This window comes from Delphinus delphis, chromosome 1 (genome assembly GCF_949987515.2).
Source record: "Delphinus delphis chromosome 1, mDelDel1.2, whole genome shotgun sequence".
Classification (NCBI taxonomy): Eukaryota; Metazoa; Chordata; class Mammalia; order Artiodactyla; family Delphinidae; genus Delphinus; species Delphinus delphis.
This window is the reverse complement of record NC_082683.1, coordinates 50439554-50464678: the sequence shown is the minus strand read 5'-3', so window position 1 is coordinate 50464678 and position 25125 is coordinate 50439554. Positions and strand designations below refer to the sequence as shown.

At 37.9% G+C, this 25125-nt stretch overlaps 1 protein-coding gene across 1 annotated transcript in view; it reads left to right on the top strand.

Annotated features, from left to right (window-relative positions):
* Positions 1–25125, top strand: part of C1H1orf87 (chromosome 1 C1orf87 homolog) — a 116128-nt gene that overhangs the window by 80054 nt on the left and 10949 nt on the right. Inside the window, 1 exon segment of the mRNA XM_060005556.1 lies at positions 24541–24620. Within this exon segment, the coding sequence (XP_059861539.1) occupies positions 24541–24620 (80 nt within the window).

Below are 25125 nucleotides of genomic sequence, written 5' to 3'. Positions count from 1 at the left end.
GATACCCCAAACACAATACAATAAGCAAAATGAAAAGACAGAAAAACACACAGCAGATGAAGGAGCAAGGTAAAAACCCACCAGACCTAACAAATGAAGAGGAAATAGGCAGTCTACCTGAAAAACAGTTCAGAATACTGATAGTAAAGATGATCCAAAATCATGGAAATAGAATAGAGAAAATGCAAGAAACATTTAACAAGAACCTAGAAGAACTAAAGACGAAACAAGCAATGATGAACAACAAAATAAATAAAATTAAAAATAGACGGGATCAATAGCAGAATAACTGAGGCAGAAGAATGGATAGGTGACCTAGAAGATAAAATGGTGGAAATAACTACTTCAGAAGAGAATAAAGAAAAAAGAATGAAAAGAATTGAGGACAGTCTAAGAGACCTCTGAGACAACATTCAGTGCACCAGCATACAAATTATAGGGGTCCCAGAAGAATAAGAGTAAAAGAAAGGGACTGAGAAAATATTTGAAGAGATTATAGTTGAAAACATCCCTAATATGGGAAAGGAAATAGTTAATCAAGTCCAGGAAAAACAGAGAGTCCCATACAGGATAAATCCAAGGAGAAACACGCCAAGACACATATTAATCAAACTATCAAAAATTAAATACAAAGAAAAAATATTAAAAGCAGCAAGGGAAAAACAACAAATAACACACAAGGGAATCTCATAAGGTTAACAGCGGATCTTTCAGCAGAAAGTCTGCAAGCCAGAAGGGAGTGGCAGGACATATTTAAAGTGATGAAGGAGAAAAGCCTGCAACCAAGATTACTCTACCCAGCAATGATCTCATTCCGATTTGATGGAGAAATTAAAACGTTTACAGACAAGCAAAAGCTGAGAGAGATCAGCATCACCAAACCAGCTTTACAACAAATGCTAAAGGATCTTCTCTAGGCAAGAAACATAAGAGAAGGAAAAGACCTACAATAACAACCCAAAACACTTTAAAAAATAGGAATAGGAACATACATATCGATAATTACCTTAAATGTAAATGGATTAAATCCTCCCACCAACGACACAGACTGGCTGAATGGATACAAAACCAACACACATATATATGCTGTCTACAAGAGACCCACTTCAGACCTAGGAACACATACAGACTGAGGTGAGGGGATGGAAAAAGATATTCCATGCAAATGGAAATCAGAAGAAAGCTAGAGTAGCAATTCTCATATCAGACAAAATAGATTTTAAATTAAAGACTGTTACAAGAGACAAAAAAAGACACTACATAATGATCAAGGGATCGATCCAAGAAGAAGATATAACAATTGTAAATATTTATGCACCCATCATAGGAGCACCTCAATACATAAGGCAAATACTAAGAGCCTTAAAAGGGGAAATCGACAGTAACACAATCATAGTAAGGGCTTTAACAACCCACTTTCACCAAGGGACAGATCATCCCAAATGAAAATAAATAAGGAAACACAAGCTTTAAATGATACATTAAACAAGATGTATTTCATGGATATTTATAGGACATTCCATCCAAAAACAAAAGAATACACGTTTTTCTCAAGTGCTCATGGAATATCCTCTAGGATAGATCCTATCTTCGGTTACAAATCTAGCCTTGGTAAATTTAAGAAAATTGAAATCGTATCAAGTATCTTTTCTGACACCAATGCTATGAGACTAGATATCAATTACAGGAAAACATCTGTAAAACATACAAACACATGGAGGCTAAACAATACGCTACTTAATAACGAAGTGACTACTGAAGAAATCAAAGACAAAATTTAAAAATACCTAGAAATAAATGACAATGGAAACACGATGACCCAAAACTGATGGGATGCAGCAAAAGCAGTTCTAACAGGGAAGTTTATAGAAAAACAATCCTACCTTAAGAAACATGAAACATCTCAAATAAACAACCTAATCTTGCACCTAAAGCAATTAGAGAAAGAAGAACAAAAAAAACCCCAAAGTTAGCAGAAGGAAAGAAATCATAAAGATTTGATCAGAAATAAATGAAAAAGAAATGAAGAAAATGATAGCAAAGATCAATAAAACTAAAAGCTGGTTCTTTGAGAAGATAAACAAAATTGGTAAAACATTAGCCAGACTCATGAAGAAAAAAAGGTAGAAGACTCAAATCAATAGAATTAGAAATGAAAAAGGAGAAGTAACAACTGACACTGCAGAAATACAAAGGATCATGAGAGATTACTACAAGCAACTCTATGCCAATAAAATGGACAACCTGGAAGAAATGGACAAATTCTTAGATACGCACAACATGCTGAGCCTGAACCAAGAAGAAACAGAAAATATGAACACACCAATCGCAAGCACTGAAATTGAAACTGATTAAAAATCTTCCAAAAAACAAAAGCCCAGGACCAGATGGCTTCACAGGCAAATTCTATCAAAATTTAGAGAAGAGCTAATACCTATCCTTCTCAAACTCTTCCAAAATATAGCAGAGGGAGGAACACTCCCAAACTCATTCTACGAGGCCACCATCACCCTGATACCAAAACTAGACAAGGATGTCACAAAGAAAGAAAACTACAGGCCAATAACATTGATGAACATAGATGCAAAAATCCTCAAGAAAATACTAGCAAACAGAATCCAACAGCACATTAAAAGGATCATACACCATGATCAAGTGGGGTTTATTCCAGGAATGCAAGGATTCTTCAATATATGCAAATCAATCAACGTGATACACCATATTAACAAATTGAAGGAGAAAAACCATATGATCATCTCAATAGATGCAGAGAAAGCTTTTGACAAAATTCAACACCAATTTATGATAAAAACCCACCAGAAAGTAGGCATAGAGGGAACTTTCCTCAACATAATAAAGGCCATATGTGACAAACCCACACCCAACATCGTCCTCAATGGTGAAAAACTGAAACCATTTCCACTAAGATCAGGAACAAGACAAGGTTGCCCACTCTCACCACTATTATTCAACATAGTTTTGGAAGTTTTAGCCACAGCAATCAGAGAAGAAAAAGAAATAAAATGAATCAAAATCAGAAAAGAAGAAATAAAGCTGTCACTGTTAGCAGATGACATCATAATATACAAAGAGAATCCTAAAGATGTTACGAGAAACCTACTTGAACTAATCAATGAATTTGGTAAAGTAGCAGGATACAAATTAATGCACAGAAATCTCTGGCATTCTTATAAACTAATGATGAAAAATCTGAAAGTGAAATTAAGAAAACACTCCCATTTACCATTGCAACAAAAAGAATTAAATATCTAGGAATAAACCTACCTATGGAGACAAAAGACCTGTATGCAAAAAATTATAAAACACTGATGAAAGAAATTAAAGATGATACAAATAGATGGAGAGATATACCATGTACTTAGATTGGAAGAATCAACACTGTGAAAATCACTCTACCCAAAGCAATCTACAGATTCAATGCAATGCCTATCAAACTACCACTGCCATTTTTCACAGAACTAGAACAAAAAAATTTCACAATTTGTATGGAAACACAAAATACCCCGAATAGCCAAAGCAATCTTGAGAACGAAAAATGGAGCTAGAGGAATCAGGCTTCCTGACTTCAGACTATACTACAGAGGACAATAATCAAGACAATATGGCACTGGCACAAAAACAGAAAGATAGATCAATGGAACAGGATAGAAAGCCCAGAGATAAACACATGCACATATGGTCATCTTATCTTTGATAAAGGGGGCAAGAATATACAGTGGAGAAAAGACAGCCTCTTCAATAAGTGGTGCTGGGAAAACTGGACAGGTACATGTAAATGTATGAAATTAGAACACTCCCTAACACCATACATAATAATAAACTCAAAATGGATTAAAAACCTAAATGTAAGGCCAGACACTATCAAACCCTTAGAGGAAAACATAGGTAGAACACTCTATGACATAAATCACAGCAAGTTCCTTTTTGACCCACCTCCTAGAGAATTGGAAATAAAAAACAAAAATCAACAAATGGGACCGAATGAAACTTCAAAGCTTTTGCTCAGCAAAGGAAACCCTAAACAAGACCAAAGACAACCCTCAGAATGGGAGAAAATATTTGCAAATGAAGCAAGTGACAAAGGATTAATCTCCAAAATTTACAAGCAGCTCATGCACCTCAATACCAAAGAAACAAACTACCCAATCCCAAAATGGGCAGAAGACCTAAATAGACATTTCTCCAAAGAAGATATACAGATTGCCAACAAACACATGAAAGAAAGCTCAACATCATTAATCATTAGAGAAATGCAAATCAAAACTACAATGAGATATCATCTCACATCGGTCAGAATGGCCATAATCAAAAAATGTAGAAACAATAAATGCTGGAGAGGGTGTGGAGAAAAGGGAACCCTCTTGCACTGTTGGTGGGAATGTAAATTGATACAGCCACTATGGAGAACAGTATGGAGGTGTCTTAAAAAACTACCATATGACCCAGTAATCCCACTACTGGACATATACCCTGAGAAAACCATAATTCAAAAATAGTCATGTACTTGGGGCTTCCCTGTGATGCAGTGGTTGAGAGTCTGCCTGCTGATGCAGGGGACATGGGTTCATGCCCCTGTCCAGGAGGATCCCACATCCCATGGAGTGGCTGGGCCTGTGAGCCATGGCCTCTGAGTCTGCACGTCTGGAGCCTGTGTTCCACAACAGGAGAGGCCACAACAGTGAGAGGCCCGTGTACCACAAAAAAAAAAAAGAGTCATGTACCAAAATGTTCATTGCAGTTCTATGTACAATAGCCAGGATATGGAAGCAACCTAAGTGTCCATCAACAGATGAATGGATAAAGAGGATGTGGCACATATATACAATGGAATATTACTCAGTCATAAAAAGAAACAAAATTGAGTTATTTTTAGTGAGGTGGATGGACCTACAGTCTGTCATACAGAGTGAAGTCAGAAAGAGAAAAAGAAATACCGTATGCTAACACATATATATGGAATCTAAGAAAAACATAAAAATAAAGGTCATGAAGAACCTAGGGGTAAGACGGGAATAAAGACACAGACCTACGAGTGCATGGACTTGAGAATATGGGGAGGGGGAAGGGTAAGCTGTAACAAAATGAGAGAGTGGCATGGACATATATACACTACCAAACGTAAAATAGATAACTAGTGGGAAGTAGCCGCATAGCACAGGGAGATCAGCTAGGTGGTTTTTGACCACCTAGAGGGGTGGGATAAGGAGGGTGGGAGGGAGGGAAACACAAGAGGGAAGAGATATGGGAACATATGTATAACTGATTCACTTTGTTATAAAGCAGAAACTAACATACCATTGTAATGCAATTATACTCCAATAAAGGTGTTAAAAAAAGAAATCCTCAACAAAATACTAGCAAACAGAATCCAACAACACATTAAAAGGATCATACACCATAATCAAGTGGGATTTATCCCAGGGATGCAAGGATTATTCAATATATGCAAATCATTCAATGTGACACACCATATTAACAAATTGAAGGATAAAAAGCATATGATCATCTCAATAGATGCAGAAAAAGCTTTTGACAAACTTCAAAACCATTTATGATAAAAACTGTCCAGAAAGTAGGCATTGAGAGAACCTACCTAAACATAATAAAGGCCATATACAACAAACCTACAGCAAATATCATTCTCAATGGTGAAAAACTGAAAGCATTTCCTCTAAGATAAGGAACAAGACGGAGATGTCCACTCTTGCCACTATAATTCAACATAGTTTTGGAAGTCCTAGCCATGGCAATCAGAGAAGAAAAAGAAATAAAAGGAATCCAAATTGGAAAAGAAGAAGTAGAATGGCCACTGTTTGCAGATGACATGATACTATACATAGAAAATCGTAAAGATGCCACCAGAAGACTACTAGAGCTAATCAATGAATTTGGTAAAGCTGCAGGATACAAAATTAATGGACAGAAATCTCTTGTATTCCTATACACTAACAATGAAAGATCAGAAAGTGGAATTAAGGAAACGATCCCATTCTCCACTGCAATAAAAAGAATAAAATACCTAGGAATAAACCTACCTAAGGAGGTAAAAGAACTGTACTCAGAAAACTATAGGAGACTGATGAAAGAAATCAAAGATGACACAAACAGATGGAGAGATATACCATGTTCTTGGATTGAAAGAATCAATATTGTGAAAATGACTATGCTACCCAAAGCAATCTACAGATTCAAGGCAACCTCTATCAAATTACCAATGGCATTTTTTATAGAACTAGGACAAAAAAATCTTAAAATTTCTATGGAGATAAAAAAGACCATGAAAATCCAGAGCAATCTTGGGGAAGAAAAATGGAGCTAGAGCAATCAGACTCCCTGACTTCAGACTATAGTACAAAGCTACAGTAATCAAGACAGTATGGTACTGGCATGAAAACTGAAATACAGATCAATGAAACAGGATAGAAAGCCCAAAGATAAACTCATGCACCTATGGTCAACTAATGTATGACAAAGGAGGCAAGGATATACAATGGAGAAAAGACAGTCTCTTCAATAAGTGGTGCTTGGAAAACTGGACAGCTACATGTAAAAGAATGAAATTAGAACACTCCCTAGTACTATACACAAAAATAAACTCAAAATGGATTAAAGACCTAAATGTAAGACCAGACACTATAAAACTCTTAGAGGAAAACATAGGAAGAACACTCTTTGACATAAATCACAGCAAGATCCTTTTTGACCCACCTCCTAGAGTAATGGAAATAAAAACAAAAATAAACAAATGGGACCTAATGAAATTTAAAATTATTAATTATTAGAGAAATGAAAATCAAGGTATCACCTCAACGAGGTATCACCTCACACCAGTTAGAATGAGCATCATCAGAAAATCTACAAACAACAAATGCTGGAGAGGGTGTGGAGAAAAGGGAGACCTCTTGCACTGTTGGTGGGAATGTAAATTGATACAGCAGTGTGGAGAACAGTATGGGGGGGGGTCCTTAAAAAACTAAAAATAGAATTACCATATCATCCAACAATCCCACTACTGGGCATATACCAAGAGAAAAATGTAATTCAAAAAGGCACATGCACCCCAATGTTCATTGCAGCACTATTTACAATAGCCAGGTCATGGAATCAACCTAAATGTCCATCGACAGATGAATGGATAAAGAAGAAGTGGTACATATATACAATGGAATATTAACCATAAAAAGGAATGAAATTGGGTCATATGTAGAGACGTGGATGGACCTAGAGACTGTCATACAGAGTGAAGTAAGTCAGGAAGAGAAAAACAAATACTGTATATTAACGCATATATGTGGAATCTAGAAAAATGGTACAGATGAACCAGTTTTCAAGGCAGAAATAGAGACACAGATGTAAAGAACAAGGACACCAAGGTGGGAAAGCGGGGTGGGGGAGGTTGAATTGGGAGATTGGATTATATACACTAATATGTATAAAATAGATAACTGATAAGAACCTAAAAGAAAAAAACAAGATGGAAACAATTAAAGGATCCTTCAGGCACCATTTAATTAAATAACAGTATATCCAATTGATAAAACTATGCAGCTGTAAAATAACATGGCTGATCTGATACAGGAAGATTTCCAAGACATATTATTAAGTGAAATGATAAAGACGAATTGGGCAAAATATTTAGCAATTAGCAAGTGTTATATATGACAAGTGAAAAAATATGCATTGATATTAATCTGTTGTTGCAATTCTCTATTTACTACATCCATCAACTGTTTGGTGATTACCCTTTAGATCAAGATACAAGGTACTGAGAATTTGGGGGGAAGCATAGTATATCAGTTTACATTCCAGTGGTAAAACCAGATACCTCACTAGGTATTTCAAACAGAGGGAATTTATAGCAGGGGATTGAGAGATTGGTTATTACCAATATTATTGATAGAAGACTGAAATAGCAAAAAGAGAGTGGTGAGTGTATTCATTTCCCTAGGGCATTTGTCATTAACAAAGTACCACAAACTGGGTGGCTTAAAATAACAGAAATATCTTTTCTCGTGGTTCTGAGACTAGAAGTCTGAAATCAAGATATCAGGAGGGCCATGCTACCTCTCAAGGCTCTAGGAAAGAGTCTTTCCTCGCCTCTCCCAGCTTCTGGTGGCCCCAAGACTTCCTTGGCTGATGGCTGCATAACTGCAATCTCTGTCTCTGTCTTCACATGGCCTTCTTTCCTCTCTGCCTCTTTTTTGTCTCTGCATCTAATCCCTCTCTCTTTCTCTGTACAAATACACTACTGTTCATTCAGCTTCAGGCCCACCCAAATCCATAATGACATCACCTGAACCTGATTACATATAGAAGACATTGTTTACAAACAAGGTCATATTAACAGGTTTCAGTGGTACCTACGTTAGGGGACACAATCCAACCCATGACCATGAGGTAACCCAGAGATTAGTAACTGTAGGAAGCAGCTGCCATCCTTAGGGCTGAGGAAACATAGAAAAAGACATGCTATTAGCAGAGTCTAGAATCTCATAGGTGATTATGAGTCTGACAAACAAAAAGTTTAGGCAATATTACGTTTTATAGAGTAACAGGAGCATCGTGGTACTGTTGTTGCATTGTTGTGATAGCCTGTTGCTTACTGAGAAACTTAATGTTTTGATCTCTTCCCATTTCAGTATTTCTGGAGCTATGATTATTAAATGCTGTTAGGCACCGAGTGGGCCATTTTGTTTGCATGTTCTCTAGCCCCACATGTAAGTGTCATGAAAGGAAAGAAGTGGCATTATAAGAAAATAAAGACAACTACTCATTTACAGTGTGTAGAATTGTAAATTTTCTCATTCCAATTTTCACTCAAAGATTCTATCATAACCTGACTAAAATGACTCATTTTATATATACTGCCTCATATTATAAAACTTTTCACATTTGGAATCACAAAAATCCTGTGAACTTGTTTTTACTGTATGTATGATTATCACATAAAAACTTAATATCGGTAAGTTAGACTTAGGACTAGAATGGACCTGTTGGCAAGATCAACTAGAAGACTAGACAAAATACAAAATACCATATGATCATCTCAATGGATGCAGAAAAAGCTTTTGACAAAATTCAACACTGATTTTTAATAAAAACTCTCCAGAAAGGGGACATAGAGGGAACCTACCTCAACATAATAAAGCCCATATATGACAAACCCACAGCAAACATCATTCTCAATGGTGAAAAACTGAAAAAGTATTTCCTCTAAGATCAGGAAGAAAACAAAGATGTCCAGTCTCACCACTATTATTCAACATAGTTTTGGAAGTCCTAGCCATGGCAATCAGATAAGAAAAAGAAATAAAAGTAATCCAAATTGGAAAAGAAGAAGTAAAACTGTCACTGTTTGTAGATGACATGATACTATACATAGAAACTCCTAAGGATGCTACAGGAAAACTACTAGAGCTCATTAATAAAATTTGGTAAAGTTGCAGGATACAAAATTTATACACAGAAATCTCTTGCATTCGTATACACTAACGAAAGAAGATCAGAAAGAGAAATTAAGGAAACAATCCCATTCACCACTGCAACAAAAAGAATAAAATACCTAGGAATCAACCTACCTTAGGAGGTAAAAGGCCTGTACTCAGGAAACTATCAGATAAGTTTGGTAAGATACTGATGAAAGAAATCAAAGACAACACAAACAGATGGAAAGATATACCATGTTCTCGGACTGGAAGAATCAACATTGTGAAAATGACTCTACTACCCAAAGCAATCTACAGATTCAATGCAATCCCTATCAAATTACCAATGGCATTTTTCACAGAATTAGAACAAAAACTTTTACAACTTATATGGAACGAAAAACCTCGAATAGCCAAAGCAATCTTAACAAAGAAAAATGGAGCTGGAGGAATCAAGCTCCCTGACTTCAGGCTATACTACAAAGCTACAGTCATCAGAACAGTATGGTACTGGCACAAAAACAGAAATACATATCAATGGAACAGGACACAAAACCCAGAGATAAACCCATGCAGCTTTGGTCACTTAATCTTTGATAAAGGGGGCAAGAATATACAATGGAGGAAAGACAGTCTCTTCAATAAGTGTTGCTGGGAAAACTGGACAGCTACGTGTAAAAGAATAAAATTAGAACACTCCCTAACACTATACACAAAAATAAACTCAAGAGGAGCTTCAAGATGGCAGAAGAGTTAAAAAAAAAAATGGCAGAAGAGTAAGATGTGAATATCACATTCCTCCCCACAAATACATCAGAAATACATCTACATGTGGAACAACCCCTACAGAACACCTACTGAACACTGGCAGAAGACCTCAGACCTCCCAAAAGGGAAGAAACTCCCCATGTACCTGGGTAGGGCAAAAGAAAAAAGAAAAAAACAGAGACAAAAGAATAGGGATGGGACCTGCACCAGTGAGAGGGAGCTGTGAAGGAGGAAAGGTTTCCACACACTAGGAAGCCCCTTCACGGGCAAAGACTGTGGGTGGCGGAGGGGGAAGCTTCTGAGCCACGGAGCAGAGCACAGCAAGAGGGATACAGAGGACAAAGCAGAGAGATTCCCGCAAAGAGGATAGGTACCGACCAGCAGCCACCAGACTGTGAGGCTTGTCTGCTCACCTGCCAGGACGGGTGGGGGCTGGAAGCTGAGGCTCCAGCTTCAGTAGGATCCCGGGAGAGGACTGGGGTTGGCTGTGTGAACACAGCCTGAATGGGGCTAATTCGCCACAGCTAGCCGGGAGGGAGTCCGGGAAAAAGTCTGGAACTGCCGAAGAGGCAAGACACTTTTTCTTGCCTCTTTGTTTTCTGGTGCACGAGGAGAGGTGATTAAGAGTGCCACTTGAAGGAGCTCCAGAGACGAGCGCGAGCTGCGGCTAACAGCGCGGACCCCAGAGATGGGCATGAGACGCTAAGGCTGTTGCTGCGGCCACCAAGAAGCCTGTGTGCAAGCACAGGTCACTATCCACACTTCCCCTCCCAGGAGCCTGTGCAGCCTGCCACCGTCAGCGTCCCATGATCCAGGGACAACTTCCACGGGAGAATGCGCGGCATGCCTCAAGTTGTTGCAATGCCATGCCGGCCTCTGCCGCCGCAGGCTCACCACGCATTCATACCCCTCCCTCCCCCCGGCCTGAGTGAGCCAGAGCCCCCGAATCAGCTGCTCCTTTAAACCTGTCCTCTCTGAGCGAAGAACAGACACCCTCAGATGACCTACATGCAGAGGTGGGGCCAAATTCAAAGCTGAACCCTGGGAGCTGTGCAAAGAAAGAAGAGAAAGGGAAATGTCTCCCAGCAGCCTCAGGAGCAGCGGATTAACTCTCCACAATCAACTTGATGTACCTTGTATCTGTGGAATACCTGAATAGATAGCAAATCATCCCAAATTGAGGAGGTGGACTTTGGGAGCAACAATATATTTTTTTCCCCTTTTTCTCTTTTTTTGAGTGTGCATGTGTATGCTTCTCTGTGTGATTTTATCTGTATAGCTTTGCTTTTACCATTTATCCTAGGGTTCTGTCTGTCCGTTTTTTTTTTCCCCCTTTTCTTTTTTTCTTTAGTATAGTTTTTAGTGCTTGTTATCATTGGTGGACTTGTTTTTTGGTTTGGTTGCTCTCTTCCTTCTTTCTTTCTTTCTTTTTTTTATTACTTTTAATTTTTTTAATAATTAATTTTTTATTTTAAAAACTTTATTTTATTTTATCTTTTCCTTTCTTTCTTTCTTTTTTACTCCCTTTTACTCTGAGCTGTGTGGATGACAGGCTCTTGGTGCTCTGGCCAGGGTCAGGGCTGTGCTTCTGAGGTGGGAGAGCCAAGTTCAGGACATTGGTCCATTAGAGACCTCCCAGCTCCATGTAATATCAAACGGCAAATATCTCCCAGAGATCTCCATCTCAACACCAGCACCCAGCTCCACTCAAGAAACAATAAGCTACAGTGCAGGACATCCTATGCCAAACAACTAGCAAGACAGGAACACAACCTCACTCAACAACAGAGAAGCTGTCTAAAATCATAATAAGGTCACAGATACCCTGAAACACATCACCAGACGTGGACCCTCCCCCAAGAAAGAGAAGATCCAGCCTCACCCACCAGAACACAGGCACTAGTCCCCTCCACCAGGAAACCTACACAACCCAATGAACCAACCTTAGCCACTGGGGACAGACACCAGAAACAACAGGAACTACGAACCTGCAGCCTGTGAAAAGGAGACCTCAAACACAGTAAGTTAAGCAAAAGGAGAAGACAGAGAAACACACAGCAGATGAAGGAGCAAGGTAAAATCCCACCAGACCTAATAAATGAAGAGGAAATAGAATTCTACCTGAAAAAGAATTCAGAATAATGATAGTAAAGATGATCCAAAATCTTAGAAATAGTATGCAAAAAATACAAGAGATGCTTAACAAGGACCTAGAAGAACTAAAGAGCAAACAAACAATGATGAACAACACAATAAATGAAATTAAAAATTCTCTAGAAGGGATCAATAGCAGAATAACTGAGACAGAAGAACGGATAAGTGACCTGGCAGATAAAATGGTGGAAATAACTACTTCAGAAGAGAATAAAGAAAAAAGAATGAAAAGAATTGAGGACAGTCTCAAAGACATCTGGGACAACATTAAACGCACCAACATTCGAATTATAGGGGTCCTAGAAGGAAAAGAGAAAAAGAAAGGGACTGAGAAAATATTTGAAGAGATTATAGTTGAAAACTTCCCTCATATGGGAAAGGAAATAGTTAATCAAGTCCAGGAAAAACAGAGCATCCCATATAGGATAAATCCAAGGAGAAGCATGCCAAGATACATATTAAACTATCAAAAATTAAATACAAAGAAAAAATATTAAAAGCAAAAAGGGAAAAACAACAAATAACATACAAGGGAATCCCCATAAGGTTAACAGCTGATCTTTCAGCAGAAACTCTGCAAGCCAGAAAGGAGTGGCAGGACATATTTGAAGTGATGAAAGGGAAAAACCTACAACCAACATTACCCTATACAGCAAGGATCCCATTCAGATTTGATGGAGAAATTAATACCTTTACAGACAAGCAAAAGCTAAGAGAATTCAGCATCACCAAACCAGCTTTACAACAAATGCTAAAGGAACTTTTCTAGGCAAGTAACACAAGACAAGGAAAAGACCTACAATAACAAACCCAAAACAATTAAGAAAATGGTAATAGGAACATATATATCGATAATTACCTTAATTATAAATGGATTAAATGCTCCAACCAAAATACATAGACTGGCTGAATGGATATGATAACAAGACCCATATATATGCTGTCTACAAGAGACCCACTTCAGACCTAGGGACACAAACAGGCTGCAAGAGAGGGGATGGAAAAACATATTCCATGCAAATGGAAATTAAAAGAAAGCTAGAGTATCAATTCTCATAGCAGACAAAACAGACTTTAAAACAAAGACTATTACAAGAGACAATAATGATCAAGGGATCAATCCAAGAAGAAGATATAAAATTGTAAATGTTTATGCACCCAACATAGGAGCACCACAATACATAAGGCAAATACTAACAGCCATAAAAGGGGAAATTGACAGAAACACAATCATAGTAGGGGACTTTAACACCCCACTTTCACCAATGGACAGATCGTCCAAAATGACAATAAATAAGGAAAAACAAGCTTTAAATAATACATTAAACAAGAATGACTTAATTGATATTTATAGAACATTCCATAGAAAAAACAACATTCCATGCACAAACAACAACTTTCTTCTCAAGTGTTCATGGAACATTCTCCAGGATAGATCATATCTTGGGTCACAAATCAAGCCGTGGTAAATATAAGAAAATTGAAATCGTATCAAGTATCTACTCTGACCACAATGCTATGAGACTAGATATCAATTACAGGAAAAGGTCTCTAAAAAGTACAAACACATGGAGGCTAAACAATACACTACTTAATAACCCAGAGATCACCGAAGAAATCAAAGAGGAAATCAAAAATTACCTAGAAACAAATAACAATGAACACACGATAACCCAAAACTTATGGGAAGCAGCAAAAGCAGTTCTAAGAGGGAAGTTTATAGCAATAAAATCCTACCTTAAGAAACAAGAAACATACAAAATAAACAACATAACCTTACACCTAAATCAATTAGAGAAAGAACAAAAAAAACCCCAAAGTTACCAGAAGGAAAGAAATCATAAAGATCAGATCAGAAATAAATGAAACAGAAATGGAGGAAACAATAGCAAAGATCAAGAAACCTAAAAGCTGGTTCTTTGAGAAGATAAAAAATATTGATAAACCATTAGCCAGACTCATCAAGAAATAAAGGGAGAAGACTCAAATCAATAGAATTAGAAATGAAAAAGGAGAAGTAACAACTGACACTGCAGAAATACAAAGGATCATAAGAGATTACTACAAGCAACTATATGCCAATAAAATGGACAACTTGGAAGAAATGGACAAATTCTTAGAAATGCACAACCTTCCGAGACTGAACCAGGAAGAAACAGAAAATATGAATAGACCAATCACAAGTACTGAAATTGAAACTGTGATTAAAAATCTTCCAACAAAAAAAACGCAGGACCAGATGGCTTCACAGGCGAATTCTATCAAGCATTTAGAGAAGAGCTAACACCTATTCTTCTCAAACTCTTCCAAAATGTAGCAGAGGGAGGAACACTCCCAAACTCGTTCTAAAAGGCCACCATCACCCTGATACCAAAACCAGACAAAGATGTCACAAAGAAAGAAAACTACAGGCCAATATTACTGATGAACATAAATGCAAAAATCCTCAATGAAATACTAGCAAACAAAATCCAACAGCACATTAAAAGGATCATACACCATGATCAAATGGGGTTTAACCCAGGAATGCAAGGATTCTTCAATATACACAAATCAATCAATGTGATACACCATATTAACAAATTGAAGGAGAAAACCCATATGATCATCTGAGTAGATGCAGGGAAAGCCTTTGGCAAAATTCAACACCCATTTATGATAAAAACCCTCCAGAAAGTAGGCATAGAGGGAACTTTCCTCAACATATTAAATGCCATATGTGACAAACCCACAGCCAACATCGTCCTTAATGGTGAAAAACTGTAACCAATTCCACTAAGAACAAGAACAAGACAAGGTTGCCCACTCTCACCACTATTATTCAACAGAGTTTTGGAAGTTTTAGCCACAGCAATCAGAGAAGAAAAAGAAATAAAAAGAATCAAAATCAGAGAAGAAGAAATAAAGCTGTCACTGTTAGCAGATGACATCATACTATACATAGAATATCCTAAGGATGCTACCAGAAAAGTACTAGAGCTAATCAATGAATTTGGTAAAGTAGCAGGATACAAAATTAATGCACAGAAATCTCTTGCATTCCTATACACTAATGATGAAAAGTCTCAAAGAGAAATTAAGGAAACACTCCCATTTACCATTGCAAAAAAGAAGAATAAAATACCTAGGAATAAACCTACCTAAGGAGACAAAAGACCGGTATGCAGAACACTATAAGCCACTGATGAAAGAAATTAAAGATGATACAAACAGATGGAGAGATATACCATGTTCTTGGATTGGAAGAATCAACATTGTGAAAATGACTATACTACCCAAAGCAATCTACAGATTCAGTGTAATCCCTATCAAACTACCAATGGGGTTTTTCACAGAACTAGAAAAATATTTTTCACAATTTGTATGGAAACTAAAAGACCCCAAATAGCCAAAGCAATTTGAGAACGAAAAACGGAGCAGGAGGAATCAGGCTCCCTGACTTCAGACTATACTACAAAGCTAAAGTAATCAAGACAGTATGGTACTGGCACACAAACAGAAATATAGGTCAATGGAACAAGATAGAAAGCCCAGTCATAAACCCATGTACATATGGTCACCTTATCTTTGATAAAGGGGGCAAGAATACACAGTGGAGAAAAGACAGCCTCTTCAATAAGGGGTGCTGGGAAAACTGGACAGCTACATGTATAAGAATGAAATTACAACACTCCCTAACACCATACACAAAAATAAACTCAAAATGGATTAAAGACGTAAATGTAAGGCCAGACACTATCAATCTCTTAGAGGAAAACATAGGCAGGACACTCTATGATGACCTAAATCATGGCAAGATCCTTTTTGACCCACCTCCTAGAGAAATGGAAATAAAAACAAAAATTAAAAAATGGGACCTAAAGAAACTTCAAAGCTTTTGCTCAGCAAAGGAAACCATAAACAAGACCAAAGACAACCCTCAGAATGTGAGAATATATTTGCAAATGAAGCAACTAACAAAGGATTAATCTCCAAAATTTACAAGCAGCTCATGCAGCTCAATACCAAATAAACAAACAACCCAATCCAAAAATGGGCAGAATACCTAAATAGACATTTCTCCAAAGAAGATATACAGATTGCCAACAAACACATGATAGGATGCTCAACATCACTAATCATTAGAGAAATGCAAATCAAAACTACAATGAGATATCATCTCACACCACTCAGAATGGACAGCATCAAAAAATGTACAAAAATTAAATGCTGGAGAGGGTGTGGAGAAAAGGGAACCCTCTTGCATTGTTGTTGGGAATGTAAATTGACACAGCCACTATGGAGAACTGTAAGGAGGTTCCTTAAGAAACTAAAAATAGAACTACCATATGACCCAGCAATCCCACTACTGGGCATATACCCTGAGAAAACCATGTTTCAAAAAGAGTCATGTATCACAATGTTCATTGCAGGTCTATTTACAATAGCCAGGACATGGAAGCAACTTAAGTGTCCATTGACAGGTGAATGGATAAAGAAGATATGGCACATATATACAATGGAATATTACTCAGCCATAAAAAGAAATGAAATTGAGCTATTTGTAACAAGGTGGATGGACCTAGAGTCTGTCATACAGAGTGAAGTAAGTCAGAAAGAGAAAGACAAATACCATATGCTAACACATATATATGGAATTTAGGGGGGAAAAATGTCATGAAGGACCTAGGGGTTAGACAGGAATAAAGACACAGACCTACTAGAGAATGGACTTGAGGACACGGGGAGGGGGAAGGGTAAGCTGGGACAAAGTGAGAGAGTGGCATGGACATATATACACTACCAAATGTAAAATAGATAGCTGGTGGGAAGCAGCTGCATAGCACAGGGAGATTGGCTCAGTGCTTTGTGACCACCTGGAGGGGTGGGATAGGGAGGGTGGGAGGGAGATGCAAGAGGGAGGAGATATGGGGATATGTGTATATGTATAGCAGATTCACTTTGTTATAAAGCAGAAACTAACACACCATTCTAAAGCAATTATACTCCAATAAAGATGTTAAAGTAAATAAATAAAATAAACTCAAAATTAATTAAAGACCTAAATATAAGGCTAGACAGTATAAAACTTTTAGAGGAAAACAAAGGCAGAACACTCTTTGACATAAATCACAGATGTTTTTTGACCCATCTCCTAGAGTCATGAAAATAAAAACAAAAATAAACAAATAGAATCTAAGTAAACTTAAAAGCTTTTGCACAGCAAGGAAACTATAAACAGCATGAAAAGACAACCCTCAGAATGGGAGAAAATAATTTGCAAACAAAGCAACCAACAAGGGATCCATGTCCAAAATATACAAATAGCTCATGCAGCTCAATATCAGAATAAATAAATCAAATAACAATCAAAAAATGAGCAGAACATCTATATTGACATTTCTCCAAAGAAGATGTATGGTTGACCAAAAAGCACATGAAAAGATGCTCAACGTCACTAATTATTAGAGAAATGCAAATCAAAATTACAGTGAGGTATCATCTCACACCAGTCAGAATGGCCATCATCAAAACATCTACAAAAAATAAATGCTGGATAGGGTGTGGAGAAAAGGGAATGCTCTTACAGTGTTGGTGGGAATGTAAATTGATGCAGCCACTATGGAGAACAGTATGGAGGTTCCTTAAAAAACTAAAAAGAGAATTAACATATGGCCCAGCAATCCCACTACTGGATATACCCCCAGAAAACCATAATTCAAAAGGATACATGTGGGAGTTCCCTGGTGCACAGTGGTTAAGAATCTGCCTGCCAGTGCAGGGGACACAGGTTCGAGCCCTGGTCCAGGAAGATCCCACATTTCACGGAGCAACTAAGCCCATGAGCCACAACTACTGAGCCCACGTGCCACAACTATTGAAGCCCGTACACCTAGAGCCCATGCTCCACGACAAGAGAAGACACCACAATGAGAAACCCACACACCGCAACAAAGAGTAGCCCCCTCTCACTGCAACTAGAGCAAGCCTGCATGCAGCAATGAAGACAAATGCAGCCAAAAATAAATAAATAAATACATTTTTAAAAAGATACATGCACCCCAATGTTCACTGCAACACTATTTACAATAGCCAGGACATGGAAGCAACCTAAATGTCTATCAACAGAGGAATGGATAAAGAAGATGTGGCACATATACACAATGAAATATTACTCAGCCATAAAAAAGAGCAAAATAATGCCATTTGCAGCAACATGGATGGACCTAGAGATTGTCATACTGAGTGAAGTAAGTCAAACATAGAAGGACAAATATCATATGATACTGCTTATATGTAGGATCTAAAAAAGGGGTACAAATGAATTTATTTACAAAACAGAAGTAGAGTCATACATGTGGAAAACAAACTTATGGGGACTTCCCTGGTGGCACAGTGGTTAAGAATCCACCTGCCAATGGAGGGAACACGGGTTCAATCCCTGGTCCAGGAAGATCCCACATGCTGCAGAGCAACTAAGCCCCTGTGCCTCAACTACTGAGCCTGTGCTCTAGAGCCTGTGAGCCACAACTACTGAGCCTGTGCATCACAACTACTGAAGCCTGCATGCCCTAGAGCCCACATGCCACAACTACTGAGCCCATGTGCTGCAAGTACTGAAGCCTGTGCACCTAGAGCCCTGTGCTCCACAACAAGAGAAGCCATCACAATGACAAACTCACACACCACAATGAAGAGTAGCCCCTGCTCACCCCAACTAGAGAAAGCCCATGTGCAGCAACGAAGACCCAAGGCAGCCAAAGAAAGAAAGAAAGAAAGAAAGAAAACAAACTTATAGTCATCAGGGGATAAGTGAGGTGAAGGATAAATTGGGAGATTGGGATTGACATATACATACTACTATATATAAAATAGATAACTAATAAGAACCTGCTGTATAGTATAGGGAAGTCTACTCAATACTCTACAGTGGCCTATATGGGAAAAGAATCTTAAAAAAAAAGAGTGGATATATCTATATGTATAACTGATTCACTTTGCTGTACACCTGAAACTAACACAACATTTAAAATCAACTATACTCCAATAAAAACTTTTAAAAATACAAAACAATATTTCTTTAAAAGGTATTGTTTGAAATTCAAATTGAACAACCAACAGAAAGAAGAAAAAAACCCTCTGTGGAAGACATTAACATCTCATAAAATCTCTTGAATTATCCATACAAAATGTTCAGTTAGAAATGGTCATGAATGATACAAAACAGGATATGGATTTTCAAATAACTGTAATTAATATGTTTAAGGAAATGAATAAGATGAAGAATTTTCAGCCATTAATTTGAATCTATAAAAGGAATCAAATGGAATATCTAGAACTAAAAAGTACAAAAATTAAATTTAAAAACTCAACAGATGGGTTTAATAGAAGATAGCTGAAGAGAGAATTAGTGAACTGGAATATCATTCAATAGGAAATATCCAGATTGAAGCATAAATGAGAAAAGATGATGGGATATACAAAAAAAGAATGTATAAGAGACATATAGTAAATGGTGACACTATCTAACATATGTGTAATTATGTTGCAGAAGGAGAGGAGGAAGAGAGTATAGATGAAGCAATATCTGAAGAAATTATGACTGAAAACCTTCCAAAAGTGATAAAAATATCTCAAGCCACAGATCCAAGAAATGATACAAACTCCCACGAAGACAAACACAAAAGAGCTTAGACTCCTCCAAACATGGTTTGTTCTAAGATCTAAAGTAGTATTTTACAAAAATGAAATATGACCCCAACTTTGAATCTCTTCACAGTGGAGCCTGTGAAGTGAGGGAAAGAAAGAAGGAGAGCAGGAAGCATCAAGCAGGGCTATAGCATGACTACTGATGGGGGAAAATTAGGAGGGAATGATGGTAGCCTCAGAGGTTCATTGATCCCCTCAAACATTTTCTGATGGCCCATCACTCAAGATAGCACAGAAAAATGGCTAAGAGCTTAACCTCCCTTTTATTAAGGAAAAAAAATCCATAGTAATTCCTAGTTAGAACTACTTATACTGAAGGGACAGAAAAGCCAACTCAGTTTGTTTAGACAATAATGAGATTTCGTTTATGTAACTTAAAAGTCTTGCAGCAGCAAGAGCTATAGACATGGTTTGATCTAGCCATTCAAATGTCAGATCAAGGATCTGCTCCTTTCTGGCTCTCTGCTTGCTTTACCTGGTGTTGGCATCATCTTCAGCCTCTAAATGTTGGTGTCCCAACTGCTCTGGGCACTTCTGTAATAGCAAAATAGCTCTGGCAGCTATGTTCATCATATATTCACAGCACTCTCTTTTGGGAGGTCCTGCCAAGAAGGAGAGAACTTTACTAGCTAAGAAACTGTAACAGATATCTCCTCTCATCTCAGAGACTCAGACTGAGTTTCATGTCCGTCTTTGAACCAAGACTGTGATTGGGATACCAAAATAGTCTTCAACAAATCAGAAACCAAGATTGGAGTTGGAACTAAGGATTATTCCCACCAAACCACAGCACTGGGATGAGGGAGGGGTGGCCAGCAAGATATCACTAGAAGGGCATAATGAAGGGTCACGTGCATGGCCCATAAGGCCCTTTAGTTCTGCAAATATCTAACCCACTTCTCTTCTCTTTTCATCTTGTGTCAGCTAGGCTCTTCTCTCAGTTATTGCTTGAATGCACCAAATACTCCCTTCCTTGAGGCCTTTGCCCTTGTGATAGCTTCTTCCTGGAATGATCTTTCCCCAGACATTTGCATGGCTTTCTCCCTTGTTTCTCCACTCAGGACTCTAGTTAAATGTCACTTCATAGAGGCCTTTGGTGAATTCTCTATCTAAAATAGCAACTGCAATTACTTTCTACCCCCATCATTGGCTTTAGTTGTGTTTCTAGCACTTATCACTACTTGATGTTATTTTTCATACCTACTTGTTTGCCCTCACCACTGGAATGTACACTCCATGAGAAGATTCTGCCTTGTTCATTGTTGTATCATAATAAGCATTTAACAAGTGTTTATTGAGTGAGTGAACGGGTTAGAATCCCAACCTAACCCTACCTCTGTCATCTCAAGCAGATAACTGAAACTTTCATTGCTCAGTCTCCTCACCTGTCAAATGGAGATATTTCTACCTCACAGAGTTATTCTTCAGATTAAGTAAGAAAACATGTGGGAAATGTCTGACATATATAGATATTCAAGATATATATGTTTTCTTCTCACAAAAGCTTCATCCAGTAGGTCCAATGAGGCCATATTCTATCCTTCTTTCTTTCTTTCTTTCTTAGAAACTATAGTTGATTTACAATGTTTCAGGTATACAGCAAAGTGATTCAGTTATTCATATATATATATATAATGTTTTTCAGATTCCTTTACACTATAGGTTGTTACAAGACATTGAATATAGTTCCCTGTGCTATACAGTAGATCCTTGTTTATCTATTTTATTTATAGTAGTGTATATCTGTTAATCCCAAATTACCAATTTATTCCTCCCTTTCCCATTGCCCCTTTCCCCTTTGGTAACCATAAGTTTGTTTTCTATGTCTGTGAGTCTATTTCTGTTTTATAAAGAAATTCATTTGTATCATTTTTTTAGATTCCACATATAAATGATATCGTATTATATTTGTCTTTCTCTACCTGACTTACTTCACTTAGTATGATAATCTCTGGGTCCATCCATGTTGCTGCAAATGGCATTATTTCATTCTTTTAAGTCACTTGTTATTTATTATGGCTTTACTTTAGTATAACCTGGGAATTTTTTAGAATTCCCAAAGGGTTCTCACCCCTAGAGATTCTGATAAATTGGTCTGTGTGACACCTAGGCATTGGTAATTTTTAAAGCTCCCCAGGTGGGAGCATTTTAGCAGCCAGTGCTGAAGACCGTTGATTTCAAGTCATTAGTTGGGGTGGGGGAGAGATGGCTGGCTGTGTAACTCAGAATCCACTGGAAGCCCTGTGAAACCTGGTCCTTCCAATACCTGGAAATCTCTAGAAGCCAGCTTGACCTATTTCCTCCAGCACAAATCTTCAACTGGCAGTCTAGACAGATGGTTATTATTTATCCTTCCTGCTGTGTTAGAAAGAAAAAAAATCACCTCTGCCTCAGGTTTCTCAATTTTCACATGTGCAAACCATTACCTTTTAAAATATGCTTATAGGCATTAGGAGGGAGAAAGGGAAGCTTAAAAGAGACCAGGGAGACGAACATGCATCTTCTTCTAATAGAACTTTTAGAAGTACAGACAGTAGAGAAACTGGACCAGGACAAACTCTAGGTTCTAGATCTTATACTAAAAGGGATAATGCATGTGAACAGTGCCCACAAAAATGCCTGGCACATCATAATTAATGTAAAGTCCTCTTTTCTGGAGAAACTAGATTGCTTAAGATCACATAAAATAACACAATAACAAATAATACTACCTTGTATTGGGCATCTTCCCTATGTTAAGCATTTTATTAGGTAATTTTTTTAATCTCCACAATATTATTGCAGAAAGCTATTATCATTCCCTTTTCACAACTGACAAAATTAGGATCTGAAAGCTTGCAGCTGGTAAAGGGAAGCAGCCAGATTATAGCATCAGATCTGACACCAAAGTTCATCTATAGCATCTGGGTTAGGTATAGAAGGATAAAGAGAGAAATCCTTCCTCCCATAGGGCCTGAAAAGGAATGGGAGACACAGAACTATATATTCAGTGACTGTATTTTCCAAACCTCAGATTAGGGCACATGATCATCCATTTAGTCAACCAACATGCAATAGGTATTTATTCTAATGCTGGGTGCTGGGACTTCAGAGAAGATTATGAAATCACATTGCCTTCTCCATCAAGAAACTGTGGGAGAAGATTCATACTGAGTTGTAGGTGCAATGTTAAAAGTCTAACAAAAGGCTTTTTAATCCAATATGTGAATTTATTCATATAAACATCCTTACACAGATAACACTATTAGTTAACATTTATTGAGTACTTGCTATGCTCCAAGTATTTGCTTTACATTTTCTAGTTCATTTAATCCTCACAATAACCTATAGATGGCATTATCCCCATTTTACAGAAAGGGAAACTGAGACACAAAGAGGACAAGTCCCTTGCCCTAGGTCATGCAGCTAATAGAGAAAGGAGCCAAGACTCAAACCCAAGGCATCTGACTTCAGAGCCTCTATTCTCCACCACTGTGTTATACTGTCACCCTCTACCTTTTGTTTAAAATTCATTGATTGAACCATTTTATTGAAAACAGCAACACCCAACTCAGAAACAATATGTATTTGTTAATGGCATATTTGAATTACACATTAAATATTGAAGCTGAAGCTCCCAGAAGTCTATGCTGTGTCGTTGTCATACTGATTTATACAGTAAATGAATGTTGCCAAGTCTGATGACAGGTGCTGAGTGATGAATGAATGATGCCCACAATAAGCCTTAGAGGATGTAAACTGAAGGTCTTTATGTCTCTTTCCTGCATCCTAAGGAAATTTCTTCTATTCATGAAGGCAGCAGCCTGAGCAGCTAGCACCTGGATAGTAAAATCTCCTGGGTTAGGGATGCCATTCAAACCTCTTCCCATATAGGACTTCTGACCATTGAAAGGAACAAGGAAGGGAGAAGACAAAGGTTTTACACGATCCTTCAAGTACAAACTTGGGTGGTAAGGGAGGCAGAAGTGCCTGCTTCTCTAAGAGGCAGGACCACAGGAAGAGGTCCCATGCCACTTCCCAAACTGTAAAAGCCCTCCTGATTCAGGACAGTTCTACAGGCTGATGTCTCTGCTTATCTGGAACTCTCTGCTCTATGCACATGCCCACAATCACCTTTGCCTGGAAACTCCTATTCATCCTTCAGGTCCCCACTTGAAGTGTCACTTCCTCCAAGAAGCCTTCTCTGATCCTTCACCACTCCTAGCCCTAGCCCAAAAGGAATGTATTTTCACATATTCCTGTGTTGTGTTTATGGTCGTTTGTAATTAAATAATAATCTTGAGTGATTATTTAGCATTTACCTCCCCTTTGTGAGCTTCATCAGGGCAGGAACTAGATCTTTCTTATCCATCAGTGTATCCCCATCACCATTTACAATGCCAATCGTATAGCAGAGCCTCCACATTTTCTTTGCCTGGGTGTATATGTGTATGTGTTAAAATGAAGAGACCGAACTAAAACCATTTTTTTCTTTCTCATCCAGGAAAGAAAGGAAAGGAAACCTCTGCTACTCCAGTGCATCCTGAAGTTAATGAGATATCTCAAGGAAAAACTGAACATATGGTATGCAGCTGGGTATACAGACCTCAGCGAAGGGCTTCACCAATCCTTCGCCTTCTATTCACTGATGCTGGGTGAGGCCCTCCCTTCTGAATTTTTGATTTCCACCCAGTGCCTTGACTATCAGACTATCTTTGACTTCAAGACTCTACTCCAGCAGAGAAGGAATACAGACAAACTCCTAAAGTGTGGTTGGTTTCTCTCCTAGCTGGTATGCATGCAGAAACCACTTATCACCACTCAGTGATGGGCTTGCCATTGGCCCCTGAAAGTTGAACTTGTAGCATGTGGACAGGTGTCCTTCCAGAGCCTGTGACCAGTCCACCAACTGCCAAAAGGATGGTTGTGAGACCTATTTTAACATCTTAAGTCCAGCTTCCAGAAATTTAGGGTGACCTTTTCCCCAGACATCCCATTTTAAAATGTAATGGGCTCTTTGATTTTAAAAAAAAAATCTGGCAAGCATTTAAAATTCATTTTAATATTCCCAGCACTTAACCAGGAGAAG